The sequence below is a fragment of the Lissotriton vulgaris genome, chromosome 1_1 (assembly GCF_964263255.1).
Source record: "Lissotriton vulgaris chromosome 1_1, aLisVul1.2, whole genome shotgun sequence".
NCBI lineage: Eukaryota > Metazoa > Chordata > Amphibia > Caudata > Salamandridae > Lissotriton > Lissotriton vulgaris.
In genome coordinates, this window is record NC_141685.1 from 815,097,854 (window position 1) to 815,113,268 (window position 15,415).

The following is a 15,415-nucleotide window of genomic DNA, read 5'->3' on the forward strand; positions in this document are numbered from 1 at the left end:
CTGTCCTTCTAACGTAAGGGTTATTTCTCCTGTGTACTGCCTTAAATGTTAGCTTGCGATTGCACTGGTGTGATACTGTGGTATAATTCAGTATAAAAGGGTTGCTGTGGAGGAGGAGGGTGATGTAAATGTTGCAGTGCTTTGTGCGAAGATGTGTGTGTTGTGTTATGGTGTTAAGTGGCTTGATGTAGTATTGATAGGTGTTGTTTGTATTGAAAGGCATGAATAGCTTTTATTGTGCTATGGTATATATGCAGTGCTGTCTCAAAGTGAGTATGTTGTAATCTTGTCTGCACAGTGGCACACCAATGGCTGTTATGGGTTGGGAAGGAGTTGAGAGGTAGATTGGACGACTTGGGATTGATCGGCCAAGGTGGTATGATAAGTGGTTAGGTGAGGTGTACGGCAGTGTGTTGTTGGTTTGCATTCAGTAATGGCATGTTGTGGGACACAGAATGCAAGGCAAGCATATTAGCTTTACCAATGCTTGTTAATGTACTTTTGTCGTGACCATCAATATGTTTGACTTTCAGAATTCAGCACATCATGGAGCGGACGCGGAATCTGGAGGCGGAAGAGGATGCGCCCTCATCTGTCGTGTTGGCGATTGTGGCTTCAGACTCCACCGTGGTGTATTACAGGCTGACGGAGGGGTTTGTGACTCCCGAGCCCCCGGATATGATCGAAGATATTGACAATAAGCAGTTCCGGAAGAAGCGACGGAAGCTTTGATGTGGACGTTATTAACTCTTGCAGGAACTGCACATATCATGTAACAGGCATTTGTTTGAAAGTAAAAGTATTGCATCTAATTTCTAGTTCCAAAGTGACAGTGGTATTGTTATTGTGAGGTTCTGACTCTCATTAACATGTTGTGTTTTTTAAATTATTTTTAGTAAAATCCTGTATATTTTCTACTCCAAAAGAAACCGGGTATATATTTTGTTTTCCTATATCCACCGCCTTTTTCCGGTAAGCAGTATGAATCGAGCACAAAACACCAATTTGCAAGTTTTTCTTTATTTACATGGATTACATTTGTTTATTTACGAGTTATGCATCAAGCAAAACCTATTTGTGCTAATATTTCCAGGTCACAGGCAGCAGTGGCCCGAATCCAGACTCTTATCTTCCTAAGGACCCCTGTTCGGACCTGCCAAGACTATTCCAAATATTTGGGGCTGGTTGGGCAGCCAAATATTTGGGCCTGCCCGGGATAGAAAGGGACGTAAATGTGGAAAGAATGCTCTTTGTAGAGAGACTTCCTGTCATTCTTGCCCAGGGAAAATACTGGCTCTCGGAGCACTTTGAGTGAGACTTTGTAAATATTCAGAAATATATTAAAATACCAGCTCTCATAAACGGCACACCATCTCATCGAAAGGAGGTAAGCAGTTTAAATCGCGGCTGTAAGCTGGACTTCCTTGGCGTGCCTTCGACGGTAGTCGGATAACATGACTGCAGAAAGACTAGGTACCCGGCGAAATTGTCATTACTCCAGCGTAATTTAGGGACATTTGCGTGCTGCTTGTTACGCAAAAATCGCCGGACTAGATCAATACACCCCATTGCGTTATTATGTGCTGTTCATAGCAAATTCTAGCGCAAGCACATGGGGACAACAAAACAACCTGAATTTTTTCTTCCTATTTTTAGCATGTAGCACGGCAGCACCCTCTAGCTTCTAAAATTGATGCATTTCATGTTAAAATATAAACAGCAGATTTGTGAGAAGTGTGGCTCACTGGTTAAAGGAGGCAGACCTGGAAGCAGAGGTCAGCCCGGGACCAGGGTTTAATTCCCGGCCCGCCGCTCGGCGGGGCCTTGAGTCCAAAAATGTCCATGAACTCGACCATTCTCGCTCCGGTGCCTACTCGATTCACGGGTTCACACTTTGCGACTCTGGGCAACGGCCCCTCGCGGCGGGATCCCTGGCTTTCACCTTGCAGATACCCTGCCGGGGTTATCTCGCAGGGGAATACCAGGACGGGTTCCCTAAGCAAGCGCTTAGAGACCGGTTGGTGATTTGCGCTATATAAATTCCTGTACATTTACATTTGCATTTTGCCTAATTACCCATACATATTCGGAAATGTGTAATTACACGAATGAAAATGACAGGTATCTTGCACACCTCTTCAATGCCCTTCTGTTTCCCTCCATATTGCTTACCGCCACCAGGCTCTGTGCTGTGTACCGCCACTAGCGCAATCTGTGAGACCGTAGAGTATTACCACCATCCAGATGCAAGAGTACGAGACCTTGGACAACAATTCTGAAGTCACTTTCTGGACAAAACTGTTTGATTTTCTTTTTTAAAAAACGCTGGTTCCAGATTGTCTGTGTTTTTGGCAATGTGTACATTGAAGGGGCAGTTGTTCAATCTAAGTGATTTGGCATTTGGTGAAAGTTTGGGTTTGAAGCTGCCAAGTTTCAGGTTATTGAGCCAGGTTTTTACAGTATCTTGTTTGATGTTCTTGGCACATAATAGGAATTATGTCTTCGTTGGGTTGAACTTCAGGTAGGTGCTGGATATCCAGATCTGAGTGATGTGCAAGGAATGTTTGAGGGGTTGAATATCTGCAACAGAGGAGATTTTCAAGTAGAGTTTTGTTTCATGGGTATCATCGAGTAAACTTGGTGGACTCTTTGTCTGATGATGACTTCCAACTCCTCACCGGCTGTCTGACAGTCCCTCTGTATGAACTGGTGTCCAAGCATTTGGAGCTGCAAGACCACAGAGATCCACGATAATTAGACCAGTGAGGCTGAGAACACCTCCATCGACGGATGCACTCCTTCTCTATAATGCGTTTGTAGGAGGCAGGGCTTTCACAGCACACTCCACTCCCACCGCTTACATCCTTGTAACTTCTAGTGTGATGCATCCAACTTTACGGCCACATCGGACAGGGTTCCTCCAGCAGCGTCCCCCACCCACCACCCCCTCCACACACACACACAGTATCAGAGATGTGGGCGAAGGTGACGAGAATCTACATACCTGTGGGAGGCTGAGAATATCTTCTGCTCTGCGGGTGCTGTTGTCTGGAATAAGGTGGACCTGCCAGGTAACCAATGGTGGAAGGTTTTATTCTTTCCCTTGCATAGCATTCGTACTATATATTCCATGGGAATGTTTAGTTATATTAATTTCTTGGAACAGTTACACTGTATTTGTCTCTCTAAAGGCGCTGGTGCTTAGCGACATGGAGATCACATCTAACAATGGTTCCATATGAAGCGATCATGTTGCTGTTGGCAAAAGGTTCATCAGTGCAGCACATGGAAAAACCCATCTTTCCTCTGAAACAGTGTTGTGATATTGTGACTGAATACCCGTCTCTGGGTCTCCTTGAACTACAATGCCTGGTCAGTTACAATGCGCCTCCATTATTTGTAGCTCCTGCTTGAGGATTCTGATGAAAACGGTGTCAAATTGGAATAGTTATTGAAAGTGTTAGGTCATGGAGGCTTAGGAAGGGAGATGTCAACCCAGTCATACAAGAGACCACAGCAGCGGTTGGTTTGAAAAAGGGGCACACTTCCTGCTTAAAATGACACATTGTGCCTGTTCCAGTGGACATTGTTTTAATTCCCCATAGTTGCTCCCAGAAACCTACTTTTGTGTGAATCGGACAGCTGACACCATTGCAAAGACAAGTCCCCAGTGATCCCTGTCCAACAAACAATACTTCAAAGATAAGCCGAAAAGCTCTCTTCTCTGAATTTGGTACCAAAGAGGAGAGAAATCCATGTGTTTTGCTCACAGAATCTGCTGTGCACACCTCAGATACTTTATTCTGGTCACTCTACTAGGTAGGTCCAGATTCTTGGTATACACGCTTCCCCACCTATCAGTGCCCACGGTCTGCTGGTGTTTTCCACTAGCTGTATTCGTTTGATAGACAGGACCAAAAGATTTACAGAGAGGTTTGAAGTTTCCCAGTTCCCTTCCCGTTTGATTTTAAGAAGATAGTGTACTTTTTCCCTCCATGAAATAAGCTCCTTTTTAATAAACACAAACAACCCTCAGGAATAATAAACAACACGTGAGTTTACAATGTTTAAAGCACAATGAAGGTGAGAAACCTTTCTTTCCTGTGCTTTGCCAGCAATACTTGGTGCAGGGGGAAAGGGACCTGGTGAAACTGCTGCTCATTCCAAGAGCCAAAGGGAAAACTGACTGCATCATGGAACCCTGGATCTTCCCTCAGATGGTACGAGAAGGCAGGAGTGGTGCATTGTTAAGGATGGGGCAGTGCTTGCAACCAGGTGAAAGAAAGACTGCTATTAGCTGTAGTAAATCTGATTATTAGTCGCTTGAAGTGGAGGCGGTTGACTATACTCACAGACAGTAATACATGGAAGAAAATATAGCAGATACATGTAAACCTGAGTGCAGGCACGGCATGGCCCTCAGCTATGTTTTGGGGCTCTCTGACACTGCCTGTTTTTGGCGACGAGGTTGAGATCCAAACATGTGGTGATCAGTAATTAAAAAAAATCACATTGTATTGAAGGTATGAGATGGATCTTCTGGAGGGTCCCCGGCATGCAAAACCTAGAAATTTCTCCAGGATTTAGCAAGTCACAATACTTCTTTTGGCTAATGTGCTGTCAACATTTTTTAGAATCTTTATTTGGTATAATGTCTCTGCTTTAGTAGCCCTTGACCTGCTGCGCCCCGTGCATGATTTGTGCAGCTGCACCCCAGGGCACATCTAGAAGCCAGGGTCATATTTTAGATAGCACACTTCACCATCCTCTCTCCCCTGATATCCATTCAACTAGGCATATGAGTTGACCTTTTTCTTTTGATTTCCGGATATTTCAACCATTGCTTGGCGATTGTTTCTGGAGACCTCATGCCCCGTTGGGCTCCTTGGCGTGTTGCCTGTTTCATAGAGCAGGCACACTGTCACTTACCCTGATATGTGATGGAGATGGTTTGGGGCGTAAAAGTTGGTGAAGTTGAGAAGAGGGTTGGGGTACAGTAGGCCAAGGGGAATGCAAAGATATAAGTTGGGAATATGGAACTGCAGACCGTACAAGGTATTTGTTCAAAGATTACAGGATTAAAGAGAATATTGATTTAGAAAAGGTGTTTTGATAGCAGCCAGTCTAATGTTGGCATTAAGGGGGGAGGTTTGTGCAAAAGGGTTGTGGAAGGTGAAGGTGGATCTTGTAGGTCGCTCACATGTTTGCAAAGGATCCGCGTTTCCACAAAATAAACTGAAGGTGGGAAGTGCGGGGGTCAGACTCGTCGGGAAGAGCCGAGCACCACCGTGCGGGGTACAATAATTGGCAAATGGGGGTTCCAGGTTGAATGAATTCGGTGAGGCGGGGAAATGAGCGAATGGGACGAGGCTGGCACATGGGTAACACTATAATGGATTGGCCGAGGCTGGCATGTTGCGCACAGTGCACACAGTTAAATGCTTGATGCGGACACAGCAGGTACACAGTGAATGAATTACCGGAGGTCAGGCAGGAGGACTGGGGCGTTTATCCTGGTGAGAGAGGGGAGCAGCAGCCTCGGTTTCAGGTCGTAGTCTCGAGCAACTCTCATTCCTGCTTTAAAAAGAGATTTATGCGGTGAAGACGTGGAATGTGAGGCCCGTGGCCAGCCCCTCGAGCACCAGCAGTAAACGCCTCTCTCTAGGAGGTGATTTAATTACTACTGACTGAGACAGCCCCGTTGAGAGAGGATTGGGCAACCTTAATTTATAGTTCTAAAAGGAAGGGGGGGGTGGGGAGGGGGGGTCTCATCATTTTTATGAGGGAACCTTAGAGCGATACATGCCTTTCTAACGAGCTAAAAAGCATGCCGTTATTTTTACTGATTTGAAAAAATGTGCGTCATAAAAACCTTTTCAACCCGGGGCTATGTTTTTAACATAACGTTTATTTATTTTATTTTATTTATTTATTTGCGATTTTATATAGCGCGAACATTATCCGAAGGTGTTAGAGCGCTTTACATAAGAACCAGTTGCATTACATAAGGACTTTGGATTACATGAGTTACATAAAAGGTATATACAGCAAAAGTTGCATATAAACAAGTTGAAAGTTCACTCAAGGAAGATAAAAGACAGTAAAACGTACATTCACATAGGAGTAGTAGTAAGTACAAAGGTCTACTACAAACGCTAGTGGTTAGAGATATATGTATACAAGTTGCATATTCACTCAAGGTTACATTTTATAAAGCGCTTATATATTGCATATTTACAGAGAATGAAATTTTGCCATCATGGGTCTGGAGGAATCCCCGAGGTGGGGGATGGCCGTATGGGTAAAAGGCCAGGTGGAAGTGGGGGAAGCAGCAAGCTGGATCCCCGGCACAAAATGGCGGAGATAGACCATCAAACCCCGGGACACCAATCATAGTCATTGAAATGTCACTCACAATTCCAATGAAACCGCCAAAATGTCCCTTAGTCCGCTTGCAGCCTTGACGTTAAAGTCTCGATGGCCCAACTTGGAGCATCTGAAGGACCCGGGAAACCCCACATTCTGCTACTTCAGGAGGATTGGGGGGGCTGGGAGGAGGCAGCAGTAGGCCGGAGGTCGCTCTCCACTTGGCAGATTCTTTTGCACCCTCAAGCTCAGGCACTCACGGTTAAGCCGGTCACTGGGAAAACACCCGCTCACCAGCAGGACAGCTGATCCTCACCGCCTCTCGCCATGCTTTAGAGGCATCCAGTCGCCATCTTGTCATCGGGTCGGGCACTGTGAAGATTGTCTTCCCGAGGGCGCCCCCATCCTTCGGCACCCGCACCGTGTGAGAGTAGGGGGACGAGGCCGAAGAGAAGGGGGACAGCCGGGCGGGGGGCATGCGCCGGGTCCGCAGGGGTGCCACAGGGCGACTAGCTAGGGCTACCAGGAACAGCAGCGGAGCCAGCAGTTAGAGTAGGCCATCTTGGCTCTTCCTAGCGAGTCTTATTTCGGGGTGAATTTCGTCACGAAGTTTAGACGTGAAGTCTGCTGAGATTTTCCCGAGGATCAGCACACTCCATAGGCAATTTGGAAGGGAAGGCAAGGATTAAATTTAGCGTAATCAATAGTGTGCCGCCAGACTTGTATTTTGCTGTTTCTGTCATTGCATCCATAGGAGATCTGACGCACAGGATTATGAAAAATAATCGTGCCCAGGGCTCCGGTTTAGTAGCGGAGGGGTATACTGCGGACAGAGCTCCGGAGTCCAAATGTTTGGGTGGTGGGTTCGAGCTCTGCTCCTGAGTCGGTGATTGGCCTGTCTAAAATAAATATGTGACTACATTTTTGTTGGCTTCAGCGTTGCTGCCCGTTGTTGTGCTATGGTTGCTTGTCAAATGGTATGCCCCACAAAAACACCAGTTCATAAACTCGACACATCCAGAAAAGTAATGGATCAGGTGTATTCTATCCAGGGCCTTGAAATTATGTGGCACTGCGGCCATGGTGAATCCTGTTGCTGCTTAATTACGGATCCAATCAATCAATCAGGGATTTTGAAAGCGGGAGAATTCACCTGTGAGCAGGGCTTTAAGTGGACTGGGTCTCACCAGTGCTGAGTACAGCAGTTTTTTAAAGGGGGCCTCGAAACAGGTCTCTATCGGGCTCTGTTATGTGCCCTGGCACAGAAGGTCCGTTTTTTTCCAGCCTACAGTGACAGCAGGCGCAGCGATGTGCGCGTGCTCACACTGCTCACTTCTCACTAGCGAAGAAGTTATGGCATGAGGTCATGCTGGGTGAGCGTTGTAGGAAAAGGGAAATCCTTTAAAGAGTCATTTTCTCTCTTGATTTTCCTTCTCTTTTTGAAACGCAGGAGCAGCAACATTGTCGTGGTGTCACCAGGGCTTTAAGTGGAAGCTTTTTCAATATTATATACAAGCCATAGTTGCTGCTGATTTTTCTTATGCAGCTAACGACCCTTGACAAAGCCAATAGTCCTGACTTGTTGTAGGTATGCTACTTGTATCATATATCTGGATGCAATGACAGAAACTGCAAAATACAAGTCGGGCGGGACGCTATTGATTACGCTAAATGTAATCCTTGCCTTCCCTTCCAATTAGCACTGATGGTCTTTTATTTGCCTGCTGAAAGTGGTTGAGGGGAATAAACACTTCACAATCATACTTACAATTTAGTCATGCTTAAAAGACCACAGACTCTGAATTCCAGTTTATGAATTTTATCATAAGGCCAGAAATAATTGGATGTAAACACATCTAAGAATCAGCTAATATAGGTATATAGAAATCAATACAGAGCCAAACCTATGCATATAATTAATTTGGCACAGAAGGCATACTGTAACAAATTCCATAATGAAATTACAACACAGGATTGAGGTTGAATCTAATTCCTTATTCATTAGAAGGAAAGCATGAATTATCTTTCCCTACACTATTCTCATCGGGATTCCTGGCTAAGTACCCTAACTCCTTTCCCAAAGGTGTCCGCATGTGTAGACTTCCTGAGAAGTACTCGCGTCAAATGGGTCAAAATAGCTTAAGGCTATGGAGCTCGCTCTTAAGATGCTCCTTCTCCTCTGAAAATGTGGAAGTCTGGGTTTTCTGTCCCTACGCATTATACAAAAAGACCAACAATTCTGCCCCCTCCATAACTTATCACATGATGAATTGTTTCACTTGCAATATTCCCCAGTAGATTTCCATGGACTCTTTTAATTAAGTTCTTCTTGTCTTCTAGTGGCCTTGAGGTTCAGATAGGCCAGGCACAGAAGGTATCCTCATTTCCATCTTCTCAGACTCTTCAAAGACATTCCGGTTATCTCCTTAAACTAAGAATAACGAGGTGGAATTCTTGTACCTGCAGTGAGATGAGAGCATACTGTTCTGGCACACACAAGAGATACATTTAAATATTTCTTTAGTAACCGAGGATTTCGAAACTGTCAACAACTTGTAGCTCTGGGCCTACAGTGCAGGCAACTTAAACACACACAGTTATTTTTATATGAATATAATGTAATCCTGCATATTATACATACAGTAAAGATAATGTCTCTAATACATGTGGATTTTAATTAAAGGTGCACATTACATTTCCAAACTTAAGTGTTCAATAAATGCATTTAATTAACATAATACACTATATACGATAAAAATATATATGAGTGCGTTTGAACCATGAGTACAATGCACCCATACAAATTAGAGTGCTGTAAGGGCTCTATCAGTTCCCCCCTCTTATGACTAGCGTCATAACACCACATCTTACTCTCTTACAGTTTTCTTTTTGCAGAAGAGATTGACCTAAATAGAAGTTGTAGCTTGCCGTCCCGGTCTGAATCTTTCTAACCCCTTAAGGTGCAGATAATGACTGTCCTGCAGTCGTTCTAACGGCTGCTCTCGTTTCTTCAAGGAGTTTTCATTATGGTGTGCCTTTTGCTATTTGCAAGCTTTGATGGCTCCCAATAATACAATGATACAAATGACTGCTATTATGATGGGTTTCAAGATGTATCCTATTATTCCTTTATCCCAGACTTCCAAACCAACTACCAATCTTCCCAAATCCCTCACCAATTTGTTCCCAAATGCCATCTGCAGCCAAAACACGCAAATCTTGATGTATCTCTGAAATATTATTGATATATTTTCGTATATCCCGACTATTGTCAGGAATATACGTGCAGCACTGTTGAACTTTCAATAATTTACAGACTCCTACGGCTTTTGCCAATAGGAAGTCTAAAGCAAGATGATTTTGAAGAACCATAGCTCTTATCGAGATCATCTCATCATCGAGTAATAAAATTTGGGCCGTATTCACAGTGAGTTTATCCATTATTGTTGCCAGCTTTCTAATTTTCACATCATTCAAGATCACACCCACACTTGATATCCTAGCTCCAAAAACATATCAAACAATTTCTCCAGCACTTGCACCACATTTTCCTCTGTGTACGCCTTTTCCCTCCAAGGGCCATAAATCATCTATATGGAATATTTTAGGAAACACCACTGCTAAGAAGCATGTATTATACCAATTCTTGGGCAATTTCACATTAGTACTTTTTCCACACACAAAATACACATTTGGTACTCTGGTTAATTTATCCAATAACGCCTTCCTTATTGCCTCTTCGATTAAGAAAATGTGTTCACAATCACTCTCACCCACAAATATTTTGTCATAATAAGTTGACGGGTGTCTAATGCATAATTTCCCCTTCTGCTGAAAGTCTAAAGCAATTGGACCCAAACCTCCTTTTGCCTTATGATCTAATTCTTCCTGTGTCCATAAAATAACCTTATGCTTTGGGTCTGGTGTAAATAAGGTCTGTCTATATCAGTCTTCTATCTGATCTACACATTTCTTTTCGGTCAGTCAACATGCAAGTTACATTGTGTCTATGAGCATAGGATGTATCCAATGTAATGGTGGGCACAACATACTTAGACATTCTCTCTACCTCCTTATAGTAATGATACATATTCATATATTTCAGGATTGGAACTTCTGACATCATATTTTGAGAAATAGTACTCAAAATGGGCCTTACTATAAAACATGCTCAGCAACACACTACATGTGATGCCATAGGTTACTGGCAAGTGGTGATATCGGATGCCCTCTTCTACTGATGCTGGCAGTTGCATAAACACATAGCAATCTTTCGCTTCCATTGTATCCACATACAACAGATGAGTATATGCATTCAGCGTGAAATCTCCCTTTGACAAATCCACTTGTAACATCCGACTATTTTCTCTAATCATGTCTTTATCTTTGGCAGATGCACCCTCTCCTACGTCTACAGTCGATGGGATAGTTATCATTTCATTCTTTTCAGTATGGTGAGACCCAACCAAAGATGTAACAATCACCACAGCTATGACAATAAGCACCACAACTATAATGGTACCAATTATACATTTTTGCTTGCGTCCTGACTTCTCTGACTCCATTTTGGATTACTGTTTTGATTGAGAAGTAGCTAAATTCAACAAGTCTCTGTTCTTCTTTACTTTGCTTAATTTGGTTATTCACAATGTATTTTTATTTTCCTCTTTCCATTTGATTTTTGAAATGTTAAGTTCAATGATACTAAACCTATTGAAGAGACGTAGTCCGCCCTAACCCTCAATTCTTCTTTCTATTAAAAGTCCCTAATTTCAAATCTTATTCCTCTTGGGGCTAGGTTATCTACTTTCTAAGGCTAATAAGATTTCTTTTACAGTTCAATCTTCGTCATTAATGATGTTAGATCCCAACATAGCAAGAACAAGCTGTAGTGTTTCAGCACAAATTTCTTCCATTTCTTGTGCGGTTGGCTGTTGACCAAAATTAGGGAAAGCAACATGGTTGAGGATCAAAAAGCGTAACCCACTCGGCCTTGGCGGATCGGGAACTGTCAGAGTCAAGATTCCAAAAGCATCAACTCCAGGGACTATTAAATGAATGTCAATCGTTAGAGTTCTCTCTCTGTGACTCACTGTGCTGGTCCCCAACTTTTCGGATCTCTCCGGTCTCTACATCTGCAGCCAGATATGTCCACTCAGGAGATGCAAATGTGTATGGCCTGGTAATGAACACTACCAGGACACCAGTACGCACTACTAAAATTCAGTTTGACGTTAGTACATTCTTTTAATTTTTGCAAACAATAAACAAAAACATAATCTCATTTGCATTTAAGTTTCTTTTTAGTTGAAAACCAAATTCTCTGTTAGCGTATACAATGCTTGTGTAATACATAGTTCATACAACTCAACAATCAATACTTTTCATCAACACCCAATGCATTTCGGGGCGAGAGCCCCTTCGTCAGGGGTCTGTGTGTAGAGAAAAGAAAGGAATCACATTACTATCGATGCATGAGGAAATTAGATATCAAGTTTCTGTGTTATGTGGGCTTCTTACCGCTAGTGTGACGGAATGGGGAATTCCGATAACCCGAGTAAAATTGAGTGACCTGAGCAAAAAAGCAAATTAAATTTTGTTTATAGATGTATATGTCTATTCAGTAAACCACTGTTCTCCATATTAAATGACCTATTACCTGTATGACTATCTGCGTGAAAATCTGCAGAAAAAAAGGAGAAACCGAAGAAGATTTGTATGAAACGACCTATGCAGCACAGGATATTCAAGCCTTTAGTGCATATGAATAATAATGGTGAAGCTCACCTTATCTGTGATGTCATTTTATCATGAGCCTGTGTAAAACGAGAGAGAACTGCCGTCAAACACGCTGATTATGAAAAATGCGTGTACATTCACAAACTGCTTCCAGACATTCAATATGCATTTTACCTGCGAGTCCTACGTGGGAAACGTCAGTCTCGACAAGCGCTCATGGTTTAGACCAATCTGTCGGAAAAGACGACAATCTGTCAAACGCTGGCCAGCGTGCAACTATTTCTCAAGTGAGTAATAGTCAGAAAATGCTCTTTGCGATCCTTACCGGAACGAAGCTTAACAGTGAACCGTCGCGGCGTTCTTCCCGAATGTGAGTGAAGAAACGCTTAGTCCTTCTCCCATTTTTACCCCGGCTACGCCAATGGATATCAACAACGGACTGTGAGCGGATCTTGTTTACTGTTGTGGTTTCCCCTGATCTTCTCTAGCGTAACGGCGAACCATCAACACCTGATTCATACGTTAGACAGTGACGTATTCGCTTGCTACTCTGGTGTTTAATTAAGCTTACAACCGAATTGACGGTGTTCGGCATTGCCATTGAACCCACCATCTTGGAATGGTGGGGGAAGATAATATCGCCTGTTCTACATTAACTCGGTTGACGAATATATCCGCCGTTATTTTTGCAACGAGCGCAAAAAATAAAACTACTCTATCTGTGATATATCATTAGTTAAGTAGAGCGTCAAAGGAGTAAAGAGTGAAGAATCAAATGGGACATTTTTGAGCATTTTTGAGCATTCCTTATGCTGGCATCTATTAGTACATAACAAATAAGTCAATAGAGTGTGTCAGATCGTGGTTATGGTAGTCAAAAACATTTGTAGGTATGCAATTTGGGTATTATGATCAACTGAAATAATCATAATTCTTGCCTATTTACAATCTACAGGGTATAGTATTTACAATGAATAGCTCACTCTCACTCAAAATTATTGTGTGTGTATGTTGACATGTATGAATGTCACTCTGTTTCAGGTAACCTATGGGCTTGTGAAGTGAGTGTTTTACAGAAAACAAATGAGGTCCAATTTGTCATTCAATCCATTAGGAATAAGGGTTTGGAGTCTACGGATCCAGAAAGTCTCCCTTTGGAGCAGAATTTTTGCATTGTCTATCCCCAACCTTTGTGGAACTATTTCAATAATTTGGAATCTTAATTGGGCAATGGAATGTCCTGCCTCGATCCAATGCTTTGCCAGAGGTGCAGTCAAATTTTTATTGCGGATGCGACTCTTATGTTCCGTCAACCTTACTTTCAGTTTCCTGTCTGTTTTGCCAATGTATAGCAGTCCGCATGGACACTTTATTGAATACACCACGTGTTCAGAGTTGCAATTCGTGGTATGCCTCAGTTGTATCTTTTCTCCTGTGCGTGGATGTAATAAAGTATCGCCGAGTATGGCATTATTGCAATTTTTGCAATTGTAGCATTTTTGGGTCCCTTTATGAATTGGTTTTTCTGCCATGTAATCATTAGCTGATTTGTTCAGTAGTTCCTTTAGATTTTGCGATCTCTTATACGCAAATATGGGTCTGTCGTGAAAAATTGCATCAAAATCTTTTTCCGCTGTTATGATTTCCCATCTTTTAAGGATGATTCTTTGAATGTCCTTGGATGCAGACGAATATTTAGAAACAAACACCATCCTTTTGCTATCCACTTTTGTCTTATTTTGTAGGAGATCCATTCTAGGCATTACTTTGATTTTTTCCAAGTGTCCCTCTAGTAGCACTCAGGAGATGCAGCATGAAAAATAACAACCAAGGCACTTAAACCACAGACTATTTCTGTTTCAGTAAAATAAACATAAAGAAAACAAAGGATGTGAGTAGGTCTAAATTCGATTTTTATTGTTTACCAAGTTAAACGAAAAAATCACAGACAAATACATAATTCAAATCATTAAATTTAAAAAGAAGATATTTCTCATTGCATAATCAATAAAAAATCTACAAAAAACATTCAATACACAGTTTAAAAAAATCTTTTATATGGAGTCACATTTAAAAAGTGGCATCAACAAATTAATTCTCTACGTGCGTTTCGGCGACCAGCGCCTTCTTCTGGAGTAGCCACGTGTGTCCTAAACAATAAAAGAAAAAAGGGGGGACCAAATTGAACAAAATACGAAATTTATATAAATTCACAAATAAATCAACATAAAATGAAAGATATTATTAACATATTTGACCTACAATTTTCACATAACTTTCTTTATTTCAATCAAGTTTACATTTTTTCATCTTTGCCCTGAATAAGGGCTTTCATTTCTTTGTGTATTTCAGCAGAACAGGACTCAGGGGTAGAGATAGAGAAGGCATAGAAAATTAATAAATGTGGTAACTGAAAAACTCCAAATGATAAAGAGATACACGTGATGTGCAATTGGGCTAGAGCAAGAAGATATGGTATTGTTCTAATTTATTCAGATTGGTACCATCAGCTCATGACAATATCATGACTTATTTTGGAAATTCAACTAAGAAGGGGTGACACTCAGGTTTTTTACACCACTTTCCCTCATCAATGACTATTAAATGTACCCTGTTTTCCCTAAGCTATACTTACACATTTAGCAAGAGCACCAAGGGGATGAAACGATCTCTAAACTATACTTACACAATTTGCAAAGGCACCAAGAAGTGGAGTAATCACCAATGGAGTCGTATCTTGTGTTTACCGAAGAAGGGGTCAGGATAAGGAACTGAAACAAGCGCCACAATTCTATTATTATAGTCCTGGTTTTACGTAATACAGGCCTAGTTATTGGTGAAACTAATAATCATTTTTATTTACCTAATGTTTCGAAAAGCCCATACGACCGTAATTCCTTACTCCAAGTTTACGGCAGTGGTGCTTATATTTCTATATAAAAAGACGGTAAAGTTACGGTATTTATTCATTTTCATTTAAATGATGTATGATACAAAAAATTGTTTAAAAGAATACCTTTTCAAGAACCATCCAAAACGTATCATGTGTTTTTGTTAGAGAGATGACATATAGACTTCATATGAAGGATATGTTTTAATACAGAGTCAGTCTATAAGTAAAAAAGACCATATAATTTCCAATTAGTTGAATATTATTTAGATTTTATTACAGTCGAAAAAAGTTGTAACTTATCTATCCAAAGGTCAGTAACCAAATTAATACCTGGTTGATAAGAAATACCGTCGTACTTTATATTCTTTATTGATGATCAATGTGCATTTTGAGGCCAGTCAGTGTCCTGGAGACAAA

At 41.7% G+C, this 15,415-nt stretch overlaps 1 protein-coding gene across 1 annotated transcript in view; it reads left to right on the forward strand.

Moving 5' to 3' along the window:
* TSEN15 (tRNA splicing endonuclease subunit 15) overlaps nucleotides 1-921 on the forward strand; it is a 132,191-nt gene extending 131,270 nt beyond the window's left edge. Inside the window, exon 4 of the mRNA XM_086957042.1 lies at nucleotides 534-921. Within this exon, the coding sequence (XP_086813168.1) occupies nucleotides 534-732 (199 nt within the window). The 3' untranslated portion in view covers nucleotides 733-921. The remainder of the gene's footprint in view (nucleotides 1-533) is intronic.
* Nucleotides 922-15,415: the final 14,494 nt, after the last annotated feature.